Here is a 27,179-nt window from a genome sequence, read left to right on the forward strand (position 1 = left end):
CATATGACTATTCCACTCAGAGATGACACGCATAGGGCTGGCTCTACATTACACATGCATATCAAATAATATGGGTTCAGAAGTGTCTAAACACCTTCACATGTGACATACAGGACCACCATACAATCACATAGCATCTTTGTATACACCTATGGAAAGCATGCCCATAGGAAACTTCATGGGAGTACCTTGGCATATAGGATGGGAAGATTGACATGACCCTATGTATCCACATGGTTACAATACTATATTGGAAACTACATGTAATATCCTGGTAGATACAGTGGGATGGGAGTGTATGAACATTAACACATACATGTCTTATCCCAGCACTTACACCAACTAAATGACAGCTTGTGTCTGCAGCTGTACAAGCACTGGTATGGTCACCTGGGGCAGAAACCTCCTTGAAAAGTTCACAAGCCAGAATAATGTTATGTTATTGCAGGCTGTCCACATGGATAGTATGCACCTGCTGGCAAAAGGTGGGGAAGACTATCTGGACAGAATCTAGACCTAGCAGGGCATAGTGTGGTGTGTAAATGTCATAAGGAGATATAACAGAGCCATACAACAGTAGCAAATGACAATTACAGACATGATTTCCAGTGCAAAGCAAAAAACTCAGGACACAGCAGGGGACAGGACCACCTGAGGAGAGGCCAGCTAACAATGAAGCACCTAATGGAGGTGGAGTTTTTGGTGTCAGTCTGTGGGCACAAAGATTGGCCCCCTTATACTAGATGGCAGCTTGGATATAGGTGCAGGCCTGGCACATACTACCTGTGTGACAGTAGGGGAAGTACCAGGTTAGTAGGGGAAGCACCAGGTTAGTATTTTACATAATGGTAGGGTGCGGCACATAAAAAAAAAAAAATATATATATATATATATATATATATATATATATATATAAAGAAAACAAAAGAGGATGTGACCATTGGCAACTTACACATCTCATCTTCTAAGTACTCCTGGTCATTAAGTGCAATGCCCTGTTCAACAAGGTACATGTCCAAAATATTGTAAAGCACTATTTTCCATGTGTTCCTGTATGAATGTCAGAGGGGGGGGGGGTGCTTGAAGTATATGTCTGTGGGCTTACAGCTATTTTTATAATTTTATATATTTACAGGTTTCCCTGATAGAGGGTTCATCACATCAGGACAACTGAAGGCTAATGTCTGTGTGGCTACTGTGGCTAATGATGCTGGAAACGTAAAAGTGAAACTTCTGATGATTCAGTGGCCTTGTCTAGGATACTCCAGGGAGAAAAAAAAAACAAAATCCTGGGGTATAAAGGACCCTATAGAGGTAGCATTTCAGTGCAAGGCCTCACCCGAGCCAGATGTAGCACCTGACATGCGCACTGTTGCTGATGTGAAAACACATACACATGCATTTGGCTCATCGAGCATGTGTAGTCCTTGGTGGCATTTAACATAAATAGTGTGGGTTCAAATGCCAGTTAGGATAAGTGAGTTTGGATTGTACAACTAGGTCAACATGTTAATGGTGTGCCTTTCAGATCCCATGTGAGGAAGAATGTGGTTTTGATTCCAACCCATGGTTGTATATTGTGCCATCACTGATAATTTGGGTGGGTGTTTGTTAGTCTAGCAGCTGGCACAGATGACCACATGCCTAGTAACTTACTATGAACCTAGGAACCTAATAGAGGATATGCTGCCATGACTCCTATGCTTTCCCTGGTGTGCATACCTTTTTTCAGACTCAACAAGCAAGTATGCTGGTCAGTGGTCCATGCAAATGGAGCAGCTACAAATTACTCTATGGAACTGATAGATGTGATCTGTGGCACACTTGAGGACATGCACCAACTGCACAGTGACTAGGAACATCACCCTAATGAGATCACAGTGCTACTGAGGTCATTGCTAGCAAACATTATTTCCATAGGTGCATCCATTTGGCACATTGCAATTGCTATCCTCTCTGTCTCTGTTATCCACGGTGTCCATTGTAAAGGATGGATTTGGATTATAAGGCCGAAATGCATGGGATGTCCCATATTCAAGGACAGAGATAGATGCAGGCACACCATTGTTATCAGTGCTGGTACACAGTCTGGCACCCCTAGCCATGGGTGATAACTTTTGTCAGGCTCTACTCAAGGGTGCTCCAGCAAAATCCTGTAATTCCATCTTCTTCCTGCAGAGGAATGAATCCAGCTCCAACTTGGATATCTGGCACAGAAGATATCAGCAATGATCACAGTTTCAAACTATTCCCATCACTAGAAGTTGTATTCCATGACAAACGACACAGGGAAGTTGGTGATGGTCACATAAAGGCATCCCATCCCTGTCACTTGAGGATGTGCTCACTAACAACCAACACAGTGGACACCATAAACAGTTGTGTAGTGGCACACAGACAACATATTTTGAGCATGCAACACTCAACACCCCACAATCACGCCGTGTATGAGACTGGTAACCTTGCCTCATATGATGCTACCCAACACTGTACTGTTAGAGTCAACTGTCACTATGTCTTTCACACCTATGCAGGTGATAATTACTGAGCTCTGCCCACCTCTAACCTGTATAGGTACATTGATGCCTGTTGCACATTTCGGCCATACCATTCACTGCCTTGCATGGTTTGAGTGTGCTGCAACATGCATCACATTATTCTGTGTTGTCTATGTCATTGCTCATAGTTGTGGACCAGATATTGCAGCGTTGCCAGTGCTGCAATTTGTTGTGTCCATTCCTGCCTAAGCTGTGTGTCTATTATTGCATTTTTTGGACTGTCTTTCCTCCCTGTCCAAATACTCTGCTGCATCATATAGGGTATGCCTTGTCACAATGTTATCCAGCTGCAATACCTGGTTTAAAAGACTATGCTGTTTTGCATGCCATATATTAAAGATACTTTGCTGCATATCTCAGGTCTGTACTGTATTGCCTTACCTGAAGTGTTTAAACAGTAAACTCTGCCCTTTCAAATACACATTCCAATATGTTTTTTGTATTGGCATAGATAGTCTAATATGCCATTTCCTGTATGGTCTGTGAGTAGTGAATGGGGTCATCATCTATGGCTCAAGGGATATGCAGCATTACCTGCTACATACAAAATGTGACATTATATGTCGCTTGCTTCAAACATGCATATTAGATGTCTGCATAGCTCATTTTGTCTGCAATGTGTGTACCTTACCACATAAAAGTAGAGAAAACCCTCTTCACAGGCCATTGGTTGCAAGTGTGGGGGGGGGGGCGGGTCCGTGATCGAAGCTGCAGCCATCTACCTGGATTTTTTGTTACAACCTCTGGCTGAGAAGAACATTTCACACGTAAAAGACTCTAATGATTTTTTAAGGAAAATAAAAAAAATGTTACAATTGATGCTGATAGCATTTTAACAGTAGTTGTTGAATCATTATATTCTGTACTTCCACATAATTATTGTATTGAGACAGTGATTGGTTTGTACAGGAAAAACAACAATGGTACACCAGCACAACAGGAAAGAACAGGTAAACTTTTAGATATGGTGCTTAGCTACAATGTTTTATGTTTAGTGGAAATTGCTATAAACAAAAGACTGGTATAGCCATGGGGGCAGCTATGGCCCTAGCCTAGCCAACATAGCCCTGGGCAAGTGGGAGGAGGATTATGTTTTTAACAAATGGTAATACTTGCAGCATATCACAGTGTATCTGCACTTTATTGATGACATCTTTATTGTGTGGAAAGGAGACAGTACTAAATTAGAAGATTTTGTCAGCTATCTAAATCAAACGACCAGCTTCCAGGATTTACCTCTTCCCACAGGCTCACCTCAGTAGTCTTCTAAGATATGCAGATTACTAAAGACTTGGACCAAGGTAAAATGGACACAGATCTTTACAGAAAGCCTACCAGAGAAAACCTCCTGCTACATAATAAGATCCTCCATCCCACCAGGACAAAATATAACATTGTTAAGTTCCAGGGCTATTGGTTGGCCAGGATCACCATGAAAATGGAACCCTTCCTTAAGAAACTAAATGATCTTGAAAGTGATTTTTTTGGTGAGGGGATAGAAAGCAATATGTTAAGAAGCATTCTGGAACCTATAATTGAACTAAAAAGAACAAATTCATCAGCACTTAACAGACCTTATAGGAGAGTTTTAAAGAAACCAATGGACAACAAATCTAAAGACACTTGTATCCTGACTTCTACTGTTGACTCAACCGTGGACTACTGACTATTTTATTATTTTTTATAGTAGGTATTTTAAAGTTTGATTTTTATTAGTGAACTAGATGTATAACATATTCAGGGAGTGAACTTCACACCCTCCACACTGCAAAGTTTCTGCTTGGTTTGTTTTTGACCAAGTATAGGTTGATTACTGGGTTTTCTGAGACTTCGAGGGATACCATGGATTTTTCTTTTCACAATGTGTGTACCTTCCAACTAGGTGACCCTCTGAGACATCCCTTTGCAAGATCCATTGTATGGGTCAGATGTATGCTAAATGTGTATTGTATAAAATGCTTAATTAGTGCACAAACACATTATAGATGATGACCTGTGGATTACAGACCAGCTGGCTGGTCAGGGGGTGGTAGCTCTTGCTATTTATGAATCTTTGTCCATTTAGATTAAAAGTGCCCTTAATAGCAGCATGAGTGCATTCTATGGCACCCAGGACATTAAGAAAGTTTGCAATCTCATAGAAAGCAAGCATAGTGTTGGTTCTCTGTTGCGGTGTCTTTGGGAAACTGTATATGCTCCTCCATATATTTTAGCATAATGTTGAAGAAGTGGTTAAGTATTTGTGAGGCAGAAGTCTGTGATATACCTAAATATACCAGCAAAAGTTGTGGGAAGGTTTCTGTAGCTAGGATGGTCAAAGGAATAAGCATACCATGTATAACCTCAATTCTGCTCATGGGTGACATAGTTCATTTAGGAGTCATAGTGTACCGCTGCCAACTCTGAAGCAATGTGTTACCTGCTGTTCTGCGAGATGATGGTCTGTTATTTGCTGCCTGTATCTTCTTCATTGGAATAGGCACTTGTGAAACATAACATTGTCAGGACTGTCTCCAATGACAGCTAACAATATATGCTTTTGAGTTATTACTGCTATAAAGCCAAATATGTTATAATAAAAAGTAAAAAACTTTAAGAAGGTCAAAGTATCCAAGATAAAAGTCCACAGTATCCAAACAAATCTCAGAGATACAACGTGTGCAACCCCAAATGATTTTAATATGAACAATAAATAAATATGCAAAGCTTTCGAGACAGGCTCTTTCTTAATGCTTCAACAAAATGAAATGCCATTAAAGTCTCTTATATACAATAGAATACATCAGCTAGCCAATGCCCCAGAATTCCCACTCCTCATTTCTTGATACATTGGAAAATATTAGGGTACAACCTAACATCCTAATAATGGGCAATTTCCACTACCCCACCATTAACTGGGAAAACTACTCATGTACCAACTCCTGTGCTCAACATTTTCTGGAATTCATAAATTCCAACGCTTTGGATTAACTTTTCCACACCCCCACCAGGGGCAGCAATATCCTAGACCTGGTCATTACCAACATGGACAACAAGTGTTCCACACCAGAGGTCAATTCCTCATTGGTCAGATCCAACCACAAGCTAATCACCCTATATATCCACACCCCCCTCCCCCATTAGGGAAACCACCGTAAAAAGTTTCTCGAAAGCCAACTTTACGCTTCTTAAGACAGAAGTGTCAAACTTCACAACACCCATGCAGTCGGACAATAGGGGTACGACCACTGAATCCTATACATATGCACTTTATAAGCATTTACACGAGTGCATGGATCACGCCATCCCTAACAGAACCAAGATGCTATCCTCAAAAAAAAAAAAAAAAATGAAGCCAATCTGGTTGTCCCCTGCCATAAACAAACTCTACAACAGAAGAAAGAAACTGTTGCAAAAAAGAGTAAAATCCCATGACTGGAGGAACTCCCTGGTCAGCCTCAGTAAGAAGCTGAGATCCCTCATAAAATCCTCCAAAGCTAGTTATGAAAACAAAATTGCCACTGATTCTAAAGACAACCACAAAGCATTCTATAGCTATGTGAAGAATCTCAATGGCAACAGTCAGATCTGCTCTGAGTTACAGCACAATGGCACTAAATATACAGAACCAACTTATATTGCCATCATCCTGGCAGATAGGTTCAGTGCTAACTTTACCCCCCCCCTCCCCTAAAGGGCCCATCTTTATACTGGAAAAATGCAAAGTTCCTGTAATCATGGCTGCACAGGTAAAAAAACACTCTCCAAAGCCAAGAACACAGCTTCCATGGGACCTGATAACATCCCAGGCTGCATTCTACATGAACTACAGAACGAACTGGCACCCCACCTAAGTACCATGTTCAGTCATAGTGTCACCTCAGGCTTTGTACCCACTGAATGGCGTACAGCAACAGTTATCCCACTCCACAAAGGAGGAGCCACCATGGACCCCGGGAACTACTGCCCCATTAGCCTGACGAGCCTGGTCTGCAAGGCTATGGAGCGTATCATCATGGAACTTATAAACAATGACATTGGTAATCTCCAAACTTTGGACTCTGTCCAGTTTGGGTTTATAAAAGGCAGATCATGTCTCCTAAACCTGATAGACATCTTTGAAGTGGTCACCAAAGCTGTAGATGAGGGTAAGGTGGTTCACACAGCCTATCTAGATCTTGCCAAGGCTTTCGACACCATCCCCCACTCTGGAATTATAGATAAACTCACTAAACTAGGTATAAATCCATATGTCACAAGATGGGTTGCCAACTGGCTCACTGACAGAACCCACACTGTGAAAGTAGTAGACTCTAAATCCAACATTAGACCAGCGGCAAGTGAAGTACCACAGGGTTCAGTCCTAGGTCCTCTCCTGTTTGGTATCTACTTCTCTGAAGTACAAGCTAACACAGAAGGTCTTTGGCTAACAAAGTTCGTAGATGACTGCAAACTAGGAGCCATAATCAAAACTCCTAAAGATGTGGACATCCTACAAAAGGGCCTCACTGAGACAGATGCCTGGTGTCAAAGCCATGGCCTCAAGCTCAATGCCAAAAAGTGCATTGTCATCCCTTTTGGTAAAAACTCTGTACCCATGAATTACCACATAGGCGGTAGTCTACTTAACACAGAAAGAGACCTTTGGACACAGGTGGACAGTAGTCTCTCCTTTGATAATCACATCGACACAGTAGTCAGGAAATCCTTCTACGTGGCACTCTTCATCAAAAAAGGGTTCTCATCCAGGAAAAAAGATGTCATTGTTCCCCTCTACTCATCACTCATTAGACCCATTATAGAGTACAACGCCCCTTTTGGTATGTACCTCACAAGACATCTACAACAACTGGAAAGGCCACAGAAATACCTCACAAAGAGGATTACCAGCCTCAAACAGATGCCCTATGCAGACCGTCTCAAAAAACTCCAGATTTACTCTGTCACATATTGTCTACTCAGAGGCAATCTCTGCCTAATATACAAAGCTATGTCAAACCCAGAGCTGTTGGACATGTTCTACTTAAAGAAATCCCAATCCCTTCGAGCTACATGCTCTAGGGACCTAAACCTTTTCACCACAGTAAACAGAACATGCTGGAGGGATAGATTCCTGTCCCAGAGACTTCCCATACTCTGGAACAAACTACCTATCTATATCAAACAAAGCTCCTCATTAGCACTCTTCAAGAAAAATCTTGATGATTGGATGGGAGACACGAAATTCACCTCTGTTCACAGATCACTTCTGTGGCTCTGCTTGACAGGGGCACAGGAAAATAATTTTCTTGGGTGGCAAAAGCCAGGGTACCATTTGGCTAGGTTTATATAGGCCCTATGGCCAATAGCCTAGTACCTAGCTATGAACCTATGAACTATGGAGGGCAAATGATGTTAGGACTGAGCTCAACTGTTGGAGGAAAAAAATTTAAGAGTGAGAAAAAATATGCTATCCAGCCTTATAAGCAAACATCAGCTTCCTGTACATAAAATGTGATCATTTATACTCTACTGATGGTATATTTGTTATTTCGTCTGGCTAAGAAAAATTTCCACAGTTTTTTAATTGTTTGTTGTACACCAGATTTTGTTATCTTCTACAACTAATACTTCTAGTAATAGGATTCAGATTTTTGGATACACAGAGCTATTATGATGCAGAAGGAGTCTTTGTTCACTGGTATAACGGAAATCAACACTTACAGACTTGAACGTTCATGCTTCTACTTAACTTCCTGATTTTTATTAAAAAGTCTATCAGAAATCAGGCAGACTGTTGTGGCTTATCACTGATAATGCTTATTACTTGTAGGAGTTGTCCTTGCTGAAATATTTCTGGAAAGGGAATGTAATGAAATGAGAGCTGAAAGCATTTTTGCTGAAATGAACCCATTCAAGCTTTCTTTGTGTAGACCTGTTTTTTGAATGGCTATGAAGATGACACTCTCAACTCTAAGAGACAGAATTAGTAAGTAAAATGTGTCATTTCTTTTGTGTACCTTATAATGTTAATATCTGAAAGTTCACAATCCAAATATTGCCAAATACTCTGGTCATGGGGGATTTCTATTATCCCATCATCCACTGGGAAACCTACTCTAGCCCTAACTCACTAGCACAAACGTTCCTTGACTTTGTTAACTCAAATGTCCTGGAACAAATTGTTCAAACCTCAACAAGAAGAACAAACATACTAGATCAGGTCCTTACTAACATGACAAACAGATGCACCACCACAACTATGGGACCCTCAGTAGTTACATCTGACCACAAATCAGTCGCCTTTGAACTGGCACCAACACCAGAACTTATAAAGTGCAAAGTCAGACTAAAAAACTTCACCAAAGGCAAACTATACCCTCATAGGGGAAGGTATAAATGCATTCCAAGACCCACCCCCATCTAGAAGTGGTAACTACACCAAAGCTTACACTAAAGCCCTGGACAATCACTTCTATAAGTGTACAGACTCAATTGTTCCAGAGAGAATCAAAGTCAGAGCCCCAAGTAAAAACAAGCCACCCTGATGGACATCCAGCGTCAACAAACTTTACAACAAATGCCAAAAGTTGCTGTCTAAGAAAACTAAGGTGAAGCCTCAACAATGGAAAAGCACCCTCCTCAGCCTCAACAGGCAAATAAGACAACATATCAAGTCCTCTAAGGGTAACTTTGAGAAAAACTTAGCAATCACAGTTAAGGATAACCATAAAGCCTTTTACAGCTACGTATGCTGCCTAAAAGGTAGGGCCCAAGCATGTGCCAAACTACTGACTAACTGTATCACACACACTGATCCTGTAGAGATAGAAAACCTGCTGGTGGACAGATTTGGTGAAAATTTCACTCCCTTATCCTTTCCAAACTTATCACAAACCTTACTCCCAGCTTTCCTCCCACCCTACATATCTGAAGAGTAGGTCCGTAAAGACTTGCCTAAGGCAAAAAGCACAGCCTTTATGGGGCCAGACAGTATCCCAGGCTGTCTTCTAAACAAATTAAAACATGAACTGGCATCACCATTAAGTACCTTATTCAATCCCAACCATACCACAGGCTATGTTCCTGCAAAATGGAGAACAACAGTTATTCCCCTCCATAAAGGTGGCTTATCAACAGACCCAGGGAATTATAGACCCATAAGTCTGACCAGCCTCATCTGTAAGTCCATGGAACATATATCATCATGGACCTCATAAATAACGACATAGGTGACCTCCAAATCCTGGGTATGACCCAAGTCAGCTTCATCAAGGGCAGAGCCTGCCTGTTAAACCTGGTGGATTTCTTTGAAAATGTGACCAGGGCAATTGATGAGGGCAGATCTGTGCACACAGCATACCTTGACTTGGCCAAGGCCTTCAACACAATCCCACACTCAGACATTACTGATAAACTTAGCAAACTGAATGTAAATCCCTTTTTTGTAAGATGGGTTGCCAACTGGGTCACACACTGTCAAAGTGGGTGACTCCACATCAACCAGCAGACCTGTCACCAGCGTGGTGCTACAAGGGTCAGAGCTAGGCCCCTATTGTTTGGTATATACTTCTGAGAAGTTCAGGACCAAAGTAAGGGGCTGTGGCTGACCAAGTTTGTGAACAACTGCAAACTGGATGCAATTATTGAATCCCCATGTGATATCAGTATACTTCAGGAGGGTCTTACACAGACCAACAATTGGTGTGTCAGTAACGTTCTCAAACTAAATGCAAAGAAATGCATCAATATTCCCTTCGGTAAAAACAATGTCCCTTCACACTATCAAATTAACAACAATACCCTATGTACCTATGAAGATAAGGGAAATGGGATCACAAGTAGACTGTAACCTTATCTTTGACCACCATGTGTCTATTGTAGTACAGGAGGCTTTCTACATAGCACACTTAATTAGCAAAGGCATCACCTCTAGAGCAAAGGAGGTTATAACCCCTCTGTAATGCCCATTTTAGCATGTACTGCACAAAGCACCTGCAGCAATTAGAGAGACCTTAGAGGTTTCTAACAAAGAAGATCAAGGGACTCCAGCACATGCCTTACACGGACTGACTAAAGTCCCTGTCACTATACTCAGCATCATATAGACTTCTTAGGGGAGACTTATTACTGGCTTACAGAGCAATCTCTGACCAAACCTAATGAACTCGCTGCACATCTGTAAATCAAACGGCAATAGAGCTACTCATTCCAGGGACCTAAATATGGCCTGCGACTTGAATAGGATGTGCTGGAGGTACAGGTTTGTCTCCCAGTGACTGCCGTGTCTTTGGAACAGGCTACCAATTCATGGGAAGCAGAGCACCTCTATGACACTGTTTAAAAGTAACCTGGATGAGTGGATGGTGCACCGTAAATTCTTACCAAGGATAGTGCCCACAACCCTCCTGGACATGGGCAGTCATTACTAAATACAATCCTGGGTATGGACTAGAGTATCATTGGTATTACATTGGGATGAAATAGCTAGGCTTGAAATGATCTCTGGGTAAATAGCTGAGTAACCTCCTATGATCCTATAATAAGGTTCATAGGGGGTAACTGCCCATGCAAGTCATTTTAAGCCTGGCCAATGATCTACTTTGAGGATCAAACCCTGCATCTTGTATCTATATTGTAGACACCTTAACCATTATGTCAATCCCCAACCTTTTATGCCAACAGTATCAAGAACATCATTAGGAATACTTAAGAGATTTTGAGTAGCAATAATGACATCTATAAAGCCATGGCTGAACACCCCATATCTGTATATAAAAGAGGTAGAAATCTGAAGCTTATAAGGTATGACAGGTCACAGAAACCAATGGGAGCATTCTAGTATAGATTCTGTAGCCAGTGTTACATGATCAATGTGGGCCATTCTATATACTTCATCCACTTAAATGAAACTTTGATCCATTGACACATTATGACTGTAATTCCCCAAGTGTTGATTGTGTAGCCACATGAGACAGTTGTGAGTAATTTTACTGCAAGTTGTATGGCTTGCGGTCACAGCAGATTTATGAAAATGCCTACAATGTCCAGCAATTCCTTAGTTAGACATACTCTACTAATTTTAAAAATCTTCAGTTCTTTGTATTAGATGGCATTCAAATGGAAATAAGCGGAGGTTTTTTAATAGTATGCTGAAGAAAAAGAAGCTGGAGTGACAGGTATAACTCAACGTCACCTCATTTCTAGGTATTAATTATTTAGACCGTATTAAAAGTGTTTTAAAATTAAAAGTCACTTGTCGATATTAGTGTTTAACATGTTTCAGATGATTGTTAGATTACATCGTTCCATTGTTATTAGTTAATATAGCAATAACCCATGCCTGGGTGTGCGTAATGCTGGATTTACCCACGGTTGGTGTGGTTTGGTCATGAGGGCAAAGCCCGAGTGGCCAAACAAAGACAACCATGGGAAAATCCAACATTACCCACACCCAGGTGTGGGTTATTGCTATTATACAATGATATTATTTAAGAAAAAAAATAATTACTTTTTTTTAAATAATGGCATTGTATAATGCCTCCTTGCTGCCCTTCCGCAGCTGTCTGGTATTCTATGGCAGTTCTGATGTACTGCAGATGCGTATGCTTATGCAGTACATCAGAGCTGTGGGCAAAAGCAACAGAGAAAGCAAGATCTTCGTTGCTTTTTACAAAGTGTCTCGCTATGTTAAAGGAGTTTAACATAGCGAGACAGCTTTAAAAAAAAGCAACGGAGAATCTTCGTTGCTTTTTTTAAAGCTGTCTCACTATGTTAAACCCATTTAACATAGCGAGACACCTTTAAAAAAAGCAACGGAGATAGAAAAATCTCTGTTGCTTTTTTTAAAGCTGTCTCGCTATGTTAAACTCGTTTAACATAGCGAGACAGTGTGTAAAAAGCAACGGAGATCTTGCGTTCTCCATTGCTGGCGACCGGAACTTTTTCCATTACTATAACTCTGATTTACAATGTGCACGCTGACCAATCAGTGTGCAGTTTTGGAATATTAATGGGGGGGGGGTCATTTTATAATTGCCAGTTGATTATATTGGACATTTTTAATACTTTGCTAATTCTGAAGAAGTCCACATATAGTGCAGAGATGAAAGCATTAAATAAAATATTTTATTTATTGGTGAGTATTTCCAGACAGTGATTGTCTGCATCGTAATTTTTTTGCAGGCTTAAAATCTGATTATTACAAATTTGCCAAAATAAAGATTTTAATGCAATTTTTTCTTTACTAAGATGGCTTCATCACTTATACCAGACCAAGTAAAAAAAAAAAAAAAAACAAAACAAAAAACATATTTTTCATATCTGCTATACCCCCCTGTTATATGTTGAGGCAATGGTTATAAAACTAAATTTTCTGCTGAACAAACTAATAGAAATACTGAATTAATTAACTTGCTCAGAAGACATCAGCTTTAGGTTCTTTTGCTAATATGTTACCCAAACATTCTGAATGAAAGACGTTAGATTAAGAGATGAAAATGTTATAACTTCATAGGATCCTTACTTCGTAGGCCTTCTTCAATATTAGTATGACAGCCTGCTTCTTATAGAACTAGGAAGCCTTGAAATCACTTAGGTGTTAAACTTCCACTATGAAAAGTTATATCCTAAGTCTATCGAGTGTGACCAGAGATACACTCATGTCCTGAGTCTATAGGGTGTGAGCAGTGATACACTCATGTTCTGAGTCTGTAGTGTGCGAGCAGAGATACATTCATGTCCTGAGCCTATAGGGTGTGACCAGGGATACACTCATGTCCTGAGTTTATAGGGTATGAGCAGTGATACATTCATGTTCTGAGTCTATAGGGTGTGAACAGTGATATAGTCATGTCCTGAGTCTATATGGTGTGAGTAGTGATATAATTATGTCCTGAGTCTATCGAGTGTGATCAGGGATACACTCATGTCCTGAGTCTATAGGGTATGAGCAGTGATATAGTCATGTCCTGAGTCTATATGGTGTGAGTAGTGATATATACATGCCCTGACTGTATTGGGTGTGAGCAGGGATACATTAATGTCCTGAGTCTATAGGGTATGAGCAGTAATACATTCACGTCCTAACTTTATAGGGTGTGAGCAGGGATACATTCATGTCCTGAGTCTACAGGGTGTGAGCGGTGATACAGTCATGTCCTGAGTCTATAGTGTGTGAGCAGGGATGCATTCATGTTCTGAGTCTTCAGGGTGTGAGCAGTGGAATGTTGGTACATCTCCTACTGATATATCTTATACTAACTTGGGCTCCTGTTAATTCTTCCGCAGCAGTTTTTAGGAATGTAAAAAGATTGAAGAACTTTTGCGGAAACTAATTTACCTGATAGGGGAGGTTTTTATCTTTCTTCAGTGTTGTGCAACATCAGAGCTGATATATTTACATTTGGGGGTGTCCCTCCTCATAGGGTACTCTCCTGCAAAACATTTACTCTGAGGAGCAGTATAAATAGTTTTGGTGAATTTGTATGAGTTTTTTGCATTTACCAAAACTGATTTTGGTGACTTGACATGAGTCAGACTAACTCATGGGCAGCAAGAGAAAGCAAAGGAGTATTATCAGGTATTTCTAAACCTGAAGAAAAAAATCTAAGTTGTATGATGCCTTGATAGAAAGTTACATAATTTATGTCAACTAGCTATTAGAGTACTAAAATTAGCTCATGTTTATGGCTAATTACCAGGCTGATGTAAGCAGTCAGATAACCTCCCTAGTGCAAGTGGCTGACACAGACGATTCTGACTTTAATATTATGAATATTCTGAGTACATTCATGGGGGTGAACAGGCACTTGTGTATTCCTTTTTGTGAAGTCTGCAATAGTGCACACATTGCTTCAGGATCAAATTGGTTTACCTTCATATTGTCGATCACACATGATCGACCCGCCACTTAAGTGAACCATTTCTGCGAAACCGAAACTGTGAAATGTTCCAAATATCGAAATAATGTCAAATTTGACATTTCCAGCCGCACCACACCTCCACATCAATGCTACCATGGGTCAAAAGAGGGCGATGTTTTGCCGTTTGGTTATGTGGAATTCGACTTTGTAGACATTCGCACTTCGGTTTTCTTGGAAGCGGTTTCGCCCTTAGTAGGATCGACGATATGAAGGTAAACCATCAAATCCATCCATCCACTACCCCTTTTTTCCCATTTTTCCACATAGGGTTGTGGATTCATCTAGAGGCATTGTACACACTGCCAGATGGCTCTGTTACAGAAAATATTTCAACAAATTTATATCCCTTTTTATTTTGTTGAAAATGTCTTTCTATAAGAAGAAAAATTGACCCAGTTCATACTAATTGTTTAATTTTGGCCCAGGCAGCCTTAATTCACCCTTTTCAAGAAGGACTCAAACAGTTCTTTCATCTTCTTTTCCTGGACAAACTTGTGTTTAAGCACCAACGTAGACTTCTGCATTCATCACAAGACATGCTGCATTTTTGATTTATAGTAGAGACTTCTTCCCTCCACAAGTAACTGATGTCCTTCCAGGATGGCAAGAGACCTTTTGCCACGAAATCCTAATTGTTGAAATGGAAAATATCTTCTTGGTGTAATAGATATGGTTTGGTGCCCTTCAGATACATCTGTCTCTCTCTCTCTTTCTCTCTCTCTCTCTCTCTCTCTCTCTCAGGATTTGGGATCACTTGTCTCATTTGTTTTTAAGACCTATCTTTCTCTTCTTTTACAAATTAATGAACAGCCTTATTAGCATGTCTTTTTTAAAATCCTCCCTTACCTTCTCCACTCACAGCTGAAATGTTCCTTGAGTAGTTATTACATCTAAGACCTTCATAGAAAGCCTTGGTTCCTTGGTGGGACATTAATGTTGGACTAGAAATGTTGAGAAAACCTCATATTGAGTCACAGTATTTGGTTAAGATTAAAACGTCTATCCTGGAAAGCAGTCTTGTCAACCAGAATGGTTTTCAAAACTTCAAACTGTTATTTCTGCCTTTGGAACCTCATATCATCTTTCATAAAGACAGACTTGCTCTTTCTACTAAGTGCTCTTGTTAGTATAGCCATGCCAGACACTGGTGTTAACCACAGTATTCATCTCCCTTCTTTCTGTCTTCATTGACAAATACAATGGAGTGGTTTCTCAATATCATGGAAAGCAATCATTTTGTACACTGCCAGGACAAAGGAATTCAGGAACTCAAATTCTCTTTTCATTTGCATCACACAAGTTGGAACCAAACTATTTCCAAATGGCTTCTTATTTGTGGAGGTGTTTGCTATCATTCTATGGGAAAACAAGTTGGGAGATCTGTCAGAGCCTGTTGCATAAGAATGGTGCCTGCATCCATACATCCATCACATTTTCCTGTGGGTCTTTTCTGCTGATGAAACAGCCGCAGCAATGTCAAGTTCAAACCTTTACAAAGTACTGTAAGCTGAACTATTTCCAAAAATATGATATTGTTTGTCTATAATGATCATTTCAAGGATGTCAGCTGAAGCTTCTGGACACATCATTTGGTATTTTACCCTGTCAGATACAGTGAAGACAAGGACAGTGAAATATTACAATTCACCTATATGAGGTAGTAAACACAACAATAAATGACTGAATTATCCCTGACTTCTCTATGAATTCCCTCTCTCCTCTTCCCACAGTATCTCGCCATACCTAGTCCATCTGTGTTTTCAGTCCTCTCCTCTTCCCAGAGTACCTCTTCATACCTAGTTCGTCTGTGTTTTTAGTCCTCTCCTCTTCCCACAGTACCTCTTCATACCTAGTCCGTCTGTGTTTTCAGTCCTGTCCTCTTCCCACAGTACCTCTTCATACCTAGTCCAACTGTGTTTTCAGTCCTCTTTTCTTCCCACAATACCTCTTCATACCTAGTCCATCTGTGTTTTGAGTCCTCTTTTCTTCCCACAGTACCTCTCCATACCTAGTCAGTCTGTGTTTTCAGTCCTCTCCTCTTCCCACAGTACCAATTCATACCCAGTCCGTCTGTGTTTTCAGTCCTCTCCTCTTCCCACAGTACCTCTTCATACCTAGTCCATCTGTGTTTTCAGTCCTCTTCCCACAGTACCAATTCATACCTAGTCCGTCTGTGTTTTCAGTCCTCTCCTCTTCCCACAGTACCTCTTCATACCTAGTCCATCTGTGTTTTCAGTCCTCTCCTCTTCCCACAGTACCTCTTCATACCTAGTCCATCTGTGTTTTCAGTCCTCTCCTCTTCCCACAGTACCACTTCATACCTAGTCCGTCTGTGTTTTCAGTCCTCTCCTCTTCCCACAGTACCTCTTCATACCTAGTCCATCTGTGTTTTCAGTCCTCTCCTCTTCCCACAGTACCACTTCATACCTAGTCCATCTGTGTTTTCAGTCCTCTCCTCTTCCCACAGTACCTCTTCATACCTAGTCCATCTGTGTTTTCAGTCCTCTCCTCTTCCCACAGTACCACTTCATACCTAGTCCGTCTGTGTTTTCAGTCCTCTCCTCTTCCCACAGTACCACTTCATACCTAGTCCGTCTGTGTTTTCAGTCCTCTCCTCTTCCCACAGTACTTCTTCATACCTAGTCCGTCTGTGTTTTGAGTCCTCTCCTCTTCCCACAGTACCACTTCATACCTAGTCCGTCTGTGTTTTCAGTCCTCTCCTCTTCCCACAGTACCACTTCATACCTAGTCCGTCTGTGTTTTCAGTCCTCTCCTCTTCCCACAGTACCTCTTCATACCTAGTCCGTCTGTGTTTTCAGTCCTCTCCTCTTCCCACAGTACTTCTTCATACCTAGTCCGTCTGTGTTTTCAGTCCTCTCCTCTTCCCACAGTACCTCTTCATACCTAGTCCGTCTGTGTTTTCAGTCTTGGTGCTACGCTGCATTAAGGATGTGGTTATGCGTAGGTGTTCAGGTCTATATATTCCATATTAGACAAGCACGATGGTACTATGTATTAGCTTGCTGCCAGGAATAGATCCTAATGGCAAGATAATATTGTATCATGGCTGAACATATGGAATGATAACTGAAACATGTATGGTCTATTTATACTATGTTTGGCCACCACAATAGTATGTTGTATGGAAAGTCTGAATGGTAGGAACATTTGGTGTAATGAGTATTGAATTACTGCAATCTGTATGCATGGAGGAAACAGTCCATCCAGTTATATCTGTGGATAATGGAAATTATTATGTTTTTCCAGAGAGATCCAGTCTCTGTATGCATCATTTAAGACTGGGAAAGCAGTAAAAACTTACCTGTTATAATTTTCTGATAACTGGGTTTTCTTTGCAGGGTCTTTATGTTATTTGATCAATCAAGTTCTAAGAACTTGGTTTCCAAATCTAGCTCTTTCTGTCCTGGGGGGATAGATTGTTTGTGGATCCATTTCACAAGTGGGCAGTCCCAGACCACCTGGACTGAATCTCACAACTGGTTTGGGGGGAAAACGGAGTCAGTGACTGACCACTGACTGAATTATATATCCCAGTAAGATACTCTGAAGACCACAACCATTTAGATATCCACTATTATAGTGAATACCTCACACATCTGTGCTTTCAGCATTTAAAGGTGTGCATATAATTATTTACAATGAATAATATTCTAGCAGGAATATGGCAGCAGTTGGCATTTGTTCTGAAGTCCTTGTCAGGCCATCTGTTATGTTAGGATTTATTCACACTTATAGTAAATATGACCAAATGTACAAACTGGACTTGAACAAATTCCAGCACAACCCGTATCCTGTCACCAAATATTGATGTATAACAAAGTAATGCTGAATTGATTGGATGTAAATGTACCAATTCATACAAATAAAGAAATTCTATAACACTTTGAAATTCAAGTTTTGCTAGGTCAGATTTCTTAATGTTTGTAAGAGTTTGTGAGACATACAGTAACATAGAGATAAGGTGGGTTCTTGCTATAGTGACCTTTGAAGATTTATTTAGAAAGTGTTGATTTCTGTACAGGGTTCCTAGTTTTTTGTGAAACTTTTTTTTATGGTCTGCGGTATGTATATGTCAAATTTTATGTTATAGTCAGTGACCACTCCACCTAATTTTGTTTGGGAAACTAGATAAATAATTGTATGGTTTAATGATGTATTGAATGGTGGGTGGGTATCTACAGCTCTAGTTGGATAGAGCATGAGTTTTGTTTTGGTAGGGTTAAGTACAAGTTGTGCATTGTGTAGCCAAGATTCCACAGCACTGAATGACTGCTGGATGATTTTTTGGAGTTTTTGTAGTGTTGGGGCGGCACAAATCAGAGTGATATCATCCGCATACTGAACTCAGAGGCAAGTGGGGTGGCAGTATTAATGTTGTTAGTAAAGATAATAAAAAGGAGAGGGTCCAGAATAGATCCCTGTGGGACTCCCAAGTTTAGAGGCAGTAATGAAGAGAGATTTTGTTCCCATAGCGTCCACTTAGATATTTTTGGAGCCAAGTAAGTACAGAATGGCTAAGTTTATGTTCTGAGAGTGTAGTTAAGAGTTTAGAATGGTGTACTAGTCCTTTACTTCAAAATCTGAGGTTAATACAGGAATAGAAATGACACAAGACACCAAGGCTCAAACTTATTAATTTATTAAGCAAAACTTTTCTAAATGTACAGTAAAGCTAATACTAAATAAACAGAAAGACTAATAAATCATGTACTTACAAGCATATGCATAAACAAAATCATCTTTGCCACTGATAGGGAAACTTCAAATCCTATCCAGTGCAGCTATCTGTTCAGTCAAGGCAAGGCCGACACTGGCGAAATGTCTCTAAGCTCAGTTCAGGCTGGTGCTGTGATCAAATCCGGATGAAGATTTTCATTTTAGCCTTTGAGCTTTTATAGTCTTTATGATTTGATGGAATATTGTAGAAAAATCTGACATTACAGGCTCATCATGAGTTGATGGAATATTTTAGAAAATTACAGATCATTTCCTAAGTTGTAAACAAGCCTTGTAATGTCTGGTCTTGTGCCCCACTTCCCTTTTCAGAGAACAGTTAGCTCACAAACTTGTGATATAGTTCCTCTTTGAAATCCCCACATTCTGGTAAACATCTTTTAAGCTGATAAACAACTTATAGGTTAACAAAAGTTCAGTAATACCAGTAATCAGTGAGCAAGGCCTGTTCTTAAGCATATTGTATTGTTACAATATTAGCAGCATATAGTGATGCAGTGGCATATCAAGAACTAGCAATAATCAATCTAGCAATAATTAAACATACACAGTGATATGTGGCTCGAGGCATAGCAAAAACTGGTAGACTGTGTGGATCCGTCACAAATGGGAGACAGTATCAAAAGCTTTGGACAGATCAAGAAAGATGGAGGAAACTAAATTGCCATAATTGTGATGGTGGTTAATAATGTCAGCAAAGTTAACAAGGGCAGTGATTGTGCTATGATTAGGATGGAAACCATGTTGAATGTTAGATGGAAGATTGTTGGTTATTAGGTAGTTCAAGATTTGTGAACGGATGCACCTCTCAGGTATTTTAGATAACAGTGATAGTATAGCTTTTGGCTAGTAATTTGATAATTCTGTCGTGTTTCCACCTTTATGTAGTGGGATGATGTGTGATACTTTCCAAATTTTAGGGACCTGTTGTTCTGAAATGGATCGATTTATTAATATGGATACTGTAAAGGATATTGTTTCTGCAGCGATTTTTAGATATTCGACAGGTAGAGGGTCAGCAGCAAGTGGAGTAGGTTTAAGCCTTATGCGATATTTAACTATGGTGTTTATTGGGACAGTTTGGAAAGAGAAGTAATTGGGATCTAGTGTGGGTACTATGTGAGTCTGGGTAGGGGAAGAACAATTATCATTTGTGAGGTCTAGTATGGATTCAGTGAATTGTCTGTTAAATTGTGAGGCTATGTTTTCTTTAGTATCAGTGAGTGTTGGGGAGGGAGTACTAGTTTGTCCTGACTGTAGGATTTTTTTGATGGCAGCCTAGAATGTTTGTGGGTTTCCTTGATTGTTTGATCGGACATTGCTATAGTAATTTATTTTATCCTGTCTAATATGTTTTTAGCTGTATTTTGCAGATCTAGATATGTTTCTTTGTTAGTTGTAGTTTTGTTGTTGAGCCATTTCTCCCAGGGCTTAGCTCTAGTTTCTAACAGAGATCTTGTTTCTTTGGTTAGCCAGGGGGCATAATTGGATTTTATCTGTACTGTTCTTGGGGGAGCCAAGATGTTTAGGATATTGAGGAAGGTTGAGTCAAAGTATTCAACCGCAATATCTAAAGGGAGATCTTTGAGTGGTGCCCAGCTGCATTTTTAAACTAGTTATGAAATCTTGGGGAATACATTTTTTCTTATTTCAGATTTGGTAATAAGTGGTACGTTTATGTGGATTTATTCAGTGTCGGAGAATGTAAGTTGGAATATGGTCACTGAGGCTGTCTGTGAGACAGCCAGAGTAGGGATAAATTTGGTCTGTTTGTAAGGAACCAGTCTAGGACTGAATGTTTATTTGATGTTTTGTCTACTCTAGTACAAGTTTGGATTATTTGTGAGAAACCGTGTAGGTTAATGTGGTCAGTGGCATTTTGAGAGTTGCAGGAGAGCCACTCAACATTAAAGTCACCCATTATAATTGTTTCCTGAGGGAGGGAGGGATGTTTCTGTCCAAATTAGGATGTGTTCTAGTGTAGTCAGATTGTTCCCAGGTGGGATGTTGGCACCCACTCTTTTCAGACATTTCTTTGGATTAATTGTTAGTTTAGTAAACAATTTACTATTGAAATCATGAAGCTGCATCAGTTGACTGGTCCAAATGTTGACACGAAATTCTGAATTTGGAATTTCGAAACAGCAACCAAGGAGAAAATGAATACTTCAACTCAACTTCTGTAGTTTGATGTATTCAACATAACAGGAGGTGTCGCCAGTCACTCATGCTATGCACATTAACATACCATTATACTCTACAGTCAACAGTACGTTAATTATACTATTTTGCAGGGGGGCTATGCTGCACCCCCACACCCCCTACAAATTAAACATACCAACTCTGAGATTGTACTACAGTGAGGAATGGGCTAATTCCCTGTTCCTCACTGAACCACAAGCTACCTGCACAATGCCGGACTCAGATACTCTAAATATATTACCCATTCATTGTAGTGTAGTCGATGTATTTTGGTTTGTCATTCTGCCCACTTGAAAACTGTCTTTCAACCATATACTGGTCGACTGAAGCAGATTTAGAATTCTAATTGTAAACCTTAGTAAACAGTATTTTGGCATTGTTAAAGTTTGGGATGGTTAGGTCTAGAGTTTCTAAATTAAGATTGTTTTTGTATAGAAAGGCAATACCACTACCCCTTTTCTGTTGTCTGTCTAGCCTATGCATATTGTATCCTGGGGGAAGTATTTCTTTCTTAGAGATGTCTGGTTTTAGCCAGGTTTTTTTATAAGGGCTATATCTGGAATATATAGAGCAAGGGTGGCATGCAGTTCTTGAATTTTGTTGATGATGCTCATGAGATTTATATTAAGTAGTAGTAAGTCTGTACCTTTTCTGGGGAGAGTTAATAGTTATAGGGGATGGGGTGTGAAGATCTAGGTGTGTTGGATTTGTTTGGGGGCCAGGATTGAGGTGAATGTCCCCACTAAGTATGAGCTGCAATGCAATGTGAACTATAATTTTTAAGTATTTTGATATACACTTATCATATTTCTGAGTAACAATAGGGTAAGATTGTTGTGTGAGTAATGTATGTGGTGCATGGTTTATGTTTGTGGGATTATAGATAGTTGGTTCTATTATTACATTTGTATACTTTAATTGTAATGGGTCTGGAAAGGGGGTAGTAGACATAAATTATGTGTTGTTAAGTTCTGTATGGTAAGAGGTTATGTGAGCTGTAAAAGAAATATCAGGATTGATTAGGTTCATAGGTTCATAGGTGTGTACCAGGCTAATGGCCCTGGAGCCTTTACAAGCCTAACCCATAGGATTACCCTGGTATTATGCCACCCGACTGTAGTTTCCAGTGCCTCTGTCGAGTAGAGCCACTGGAGTGATCCCCGGGGTGAATTTTCTATTTCCCATCCACTCATCAAGATTTATCTTGAAGAGGGCCAGTGAGGTGCTCTGTTTGACATGTATAGGAAGTCTATTCCATAGCATGGGCAGTCTTTGGGTTATGAACTTGTCTCTACAGCTTGTTCTGCTGATTGTGGTAATGTGGTTGAGGTCTCTGGAGTGTGTGGTGGGTCAGACATGCCTTGGTATGTCAAGCAGAGATTGCCTCTAAGTAGGTGGTATGATACAGAGAATAGTTGGAGTTTTTTGAGTTTGCCCATATAGAACAAGTGTTTAAGGCCTAGGATCTTCTTTGTGAGGTAATTTTGTAGCATCTCCAGTTGCTGGAGGTGTCTAGTGAGGTACATGCCAAATGGGGCATTGTACTAGGTATATCGTTATCATATTGCTTACTACTAATGTTTCAGGTATGTCTAAGTTAAAGTAATAATGTTATACGTGGGTAGGAATAATTGTTAGTTGCAGCTGAGTTTTGATATGTGGGGGATTTAAAACTATTCTTTTGTCTGGTTATGACTTATTACACTAAAAGATGTAAAGTAGCAGGTAGTTAAGCATGTGTAGTATGATATATGGGAGTTAGTACGATACACTTCAACTGGATAATTGGAATGATATCAATTTGGATTTATCTTAGCTATGATGCAATTGCTTTACTTCACGGGAGTGACTATTTGGGAATAAGTTTAGGCATAACAGGGTTGGGTGGGAAATGGGGGTAGGGTAGGGGAGTGGAGAGAACCCGAGTGAAGTGAGGGCACATGGAGTGGGTAGAACCAGTCAGTGTGCCTGTGACTGGGAAAAAAAAACAGTGAACAAAATGATCTAGGTTGAAAGTATGTAGGAAGTTAATGGAAATGTAGTCCCTTAGTGATTTTTATTTTTAAAGCAAGTGGATTTTACTTATTTGTAAACAACACTCTGGGGAAATCATAACAGATTGCACTAGTCACAAAAGAGCTATAAGGTAATTTTGTTTTTCTTATTATTATACACTAGCAACAGCTATAAGGAGAAAAACTTCAGCTATTTGTAAATAAGCTAATTATTTTACCCAAGAACAACTAAGGGGAGACAAATACACTTAGAGCTATTTATTAGATTTTTGGGGGGGTAATTAAAACAGAAACTGTTTGATATCGTTATTGGTGGTGTCTTCTCCAAATACGTTAATAACAAGCCAGTTAATTAATCAGTCTTGACCGTGACCTACATTGATTTTTTGATGCTGTAAGTTTCTTTTTTCCAGCACTTTTCAGTTCCCCGGTCACTTGAGTGGGTTCACCAAGTGAAACTAAATGAAATTACAACAAAAATACTGGATATTTTCAGGAGTAGTTGCTAGAGTTAGTGTACTGTAAAGAAAAGGTATGGAAATAATATATTTGCTCATACTTACACCAGTAAAGTTTTTTTCTTGTGATTGCAATAATTTTAGGAAGGCCATTTAATTAGCCTTTTTACCATTAGTTATTCTATGATTTATTCATGAATAAACATGTTCTAGGTCAATAAAAATGCGGTAGCATTATTAATGATTGTGTAAGCATCAGCATAACATGGTGCTAATCTATGTCAAATCATTGGTTGTAAGTGACATGTGAAAGAATACTCTGTTCTATATAGTATATACTGTCTTTTCAAACTACTGCTAGCATGATTATTAGCTTGAGTAAAAGCTGCAAGAATAATATGAAATATAAAGGGTTAATTTAGAAATAGTGTAAAATGCTGAGAAATTGGAAAAGCAGTAAGTGTGCTAGCAAGCATATATAGCTATTAGTTAGATATTGTCATCCATGTAAAAAAATATGTTATTGAGAAACAAAGTTTGTAAAATAGCTACGCAGATGGCAGCTGAAAGTACATCGAAGTAACATCAAGCAAGATAGTGCTGGAACACTAAGTTTCAGATAATGCAAGACTGAATTTCCTAGACCAAAGAATGAAGGACAAATCATAAATTTGAAGAACAAAGGAAAACTGTTATACAAAGAAAGAACTGTATTACATCAGACTTCGAGAAAATACCAGACCTTCTGGTATAAATGTAACTATGCTTAAACAGACTTTGGGAATTTGCTATAGAGAGCTGACAGCATATGTTTTGCGTGTTTGTAGAACCAAAAGTTAAATGTAACAGAAATGTTGTACTAACTAAAGCAGTTTACTGAAGCAGTTTGCCTCTGTGTATTTATTGTACTTAGTACAATCCAGTATCTAAAAGTAGCTGTTCATACTGCGAGTTAATATACTGTGGTGTGTATGCATGTAAATGCAACTAACAGCATGTAAACAGAAAGACGTGCATAGAATTCACAGAATTCTTCAACATGCATACAACACAGCCTCACAGATGAACATCATTTAAACTGAAAGTTGTCAAAGTGGCTTAATGTGAAAAGACAAGACACTTATGGTAATGCAACAGACAAATGAATTATTTGAACCTTTGTCTACTGTGTGCAGGTTTGTGTATCCATTTGTGTGTCTTTGTGTTTTTGTGACAATGATTGTAAGGTTGCTAACTTAACTTTAATGAATGTCACATCCTTGCATAAAGAATTTGAAGCACTTACTGAAATATAATACATTTGCTGAATAGGAGAATGTAGTTAATTTGAATATATTCATTTACACTTTCTGCACATTTTTTGTACTTCTGCTCAGACTGGACAAAAAAAGGACAATGCAGCTTTGGCATCACTGATCTATACTTTCTTATTTAAAGTATATCCAGCATAATTAGGATAGCTGAACAGTTCATTTGGCTACTATTTTAACTTCTGATGTCTGGTGTTTGGATTGACTTTAAAGAATGAGGAATGCGCAAATCACAGATTGTCTTTTCACACAGGTTCCAACCCCTCCAAGCAAGAGAGAATACAGGAAGCCAATCAGATAAATTGTTTGCCTTTTATGATTTCTTACTAAAGGGGTTGCAATAATTCCATATGCACTTTCATTTGGCTTTGATGACAGGCATTTGGACAGGGAAGCTATTGGTCTTACTGCTTAGGCTAGTTAGTACTACTATGGTGGTGATGACTGTTTCAGAAAAATCTTCACTGCAGGGCAGGTCAGAACTCGACATCATTCACTACATACCCTGACCCCTGGTTAGTTTTGTATAGGTGTTCATGCAGTATTTGTGAAATGAGGATCCTGGGTGTGAGCTGACTGTACCATTGCTGTTGCGTGAGACTAACTTTGTGAATGCAATAAGAAATGAAGTATGCACCACAGATCCTATGAAAAATCAGCCAGACTACTTTTTTCCCTTTTCAGAGAAATATGAAAGGTTCATTCACAGCTCTGACTTACACACCACATGAACTGATAAAGCATGTTGTCACATAGTGCAGCATTTTCAGAACTAATGTGACTCATTCATTATATGAATAAATGCTTATGATAACTGCCATTTGCTCAAATAAAGATATTGGATACTATGTTATGGCAAAGGATGCCAGTTTATGCAAGACCTCTTAGTTGAAGATAGAAATACACCAACAGCTGCACCTGCAGCGAGCTGCAGCAATATTTTTCTTAATTTTTCTGACCTAAACTGACATTACATGAAAACTGTTGATTATGCGTTTTAATGATGTATTTACATTTTAGTGGTACATTGGCATCTAATTCACTTCCTTCTTCTTTCCTTCTGCAGGACTGTTGATAATCTTTCTGATACGGGAAGGTCTTGCCGTAGCACAAAAGACACAAGGTATGCAAAACAGGTTTGAAAGAGTTCATTTGTTTTCTGCTTAATATGTCGGTTAAACTACAAATTGCTAATTTAACAATTTGTTGCATTCTCAGCACTTGAGAATTAAATGAGGTTGTTCACAAATGCAAAGGTTTTAATTTACCTACTGTGACTTCAAATGGTTCTGTTCACTGATAACTATATATGCCTCATCAGGCAAAAGTGGTAACTCTGTATGCTTCATTGAGCAAAGTACTTGATTCTTAGGTTATTTGTTAACACCAGAAAGCCTTTTACTGCTTATTAAGTAACACACAATATCAAAGCATTGTTCTGGGAAATGAACCCCAATATGCCTATGGCAGAAACTGCATTCATATGTAATGCATTAATCTCAAAACTATACAGTCAGCCTATTAACTGAAGCTGATTAAGCAGGTTAAGGATTTAATACACACATCTGTTCCTTTATATAAACTTGGAATCTCGTTGGATGATGATTTCAGTCAATGTTTATTTGTATACTATGAACTTTAAATGAATAAATTAAACGTTAAGATATAGTAATGATACAGTTAGTCAGAAAACACCTAGCACAGCACTGGTGTGTTTACATGGAAGAAAATGCAAGCTGCTATCTGTGACTCTGGTACTGCAGGTAGCTCTTTGTCTCCCTCTTGTGGCTCTGCAATGCCCTAACACTACACAGGGCTTGAATTCCTGACCAAATCCATTTCAGGGTCACAGAGCTGCCATACCCTTTCCTGGCATGGAGTATGAACAAGGCAGACATGCTCTTCTTGGATGAGACATCAGTTCTTTGCACGAGTCTAATACAAGTATTGTTAAACATCACACATCATTTATTAATTATCCCAACTCTACTTTATCCTA

General features: G+C 39.4%; 1 protein-coding gene across 1 annotated transcript in view; it reads left to right on the forward strand.

Annotated features, from left to right (window-relative positions):
* NETO2 (neuropilin and tolloid like 2) overlaps positions 1-27,179 on the forward strand; it is a 1,066,336-nt gene that overhangs the window by 516,591 nt on the left and 522,566 nt on the right. The window contains exon 2 of the mRNA XM_044081955.1: positions 26,247-26,303. Within this exon, the coding sequence (XP_043937890.1) occupies positions 26,247-26,303 (57 nt within the window). The remainder of the gene's footprint in view (positions 1-26,246; positions 26,304-27,179) is intronic.

This window comes from Protopterus annectens, chromosome 8.part1 (genome assembly GCF_019279795.1).
Source record: "Protopterus annectens isolate FY-2018-M chromosome 8.part1, PAN1.0, whole genome shotgun sequence".
NCBI lineage: Eukaryota > Metazoa > Chordata > Ceratodontiformes > Protopteridae > Protopterus > Protopterus annectens.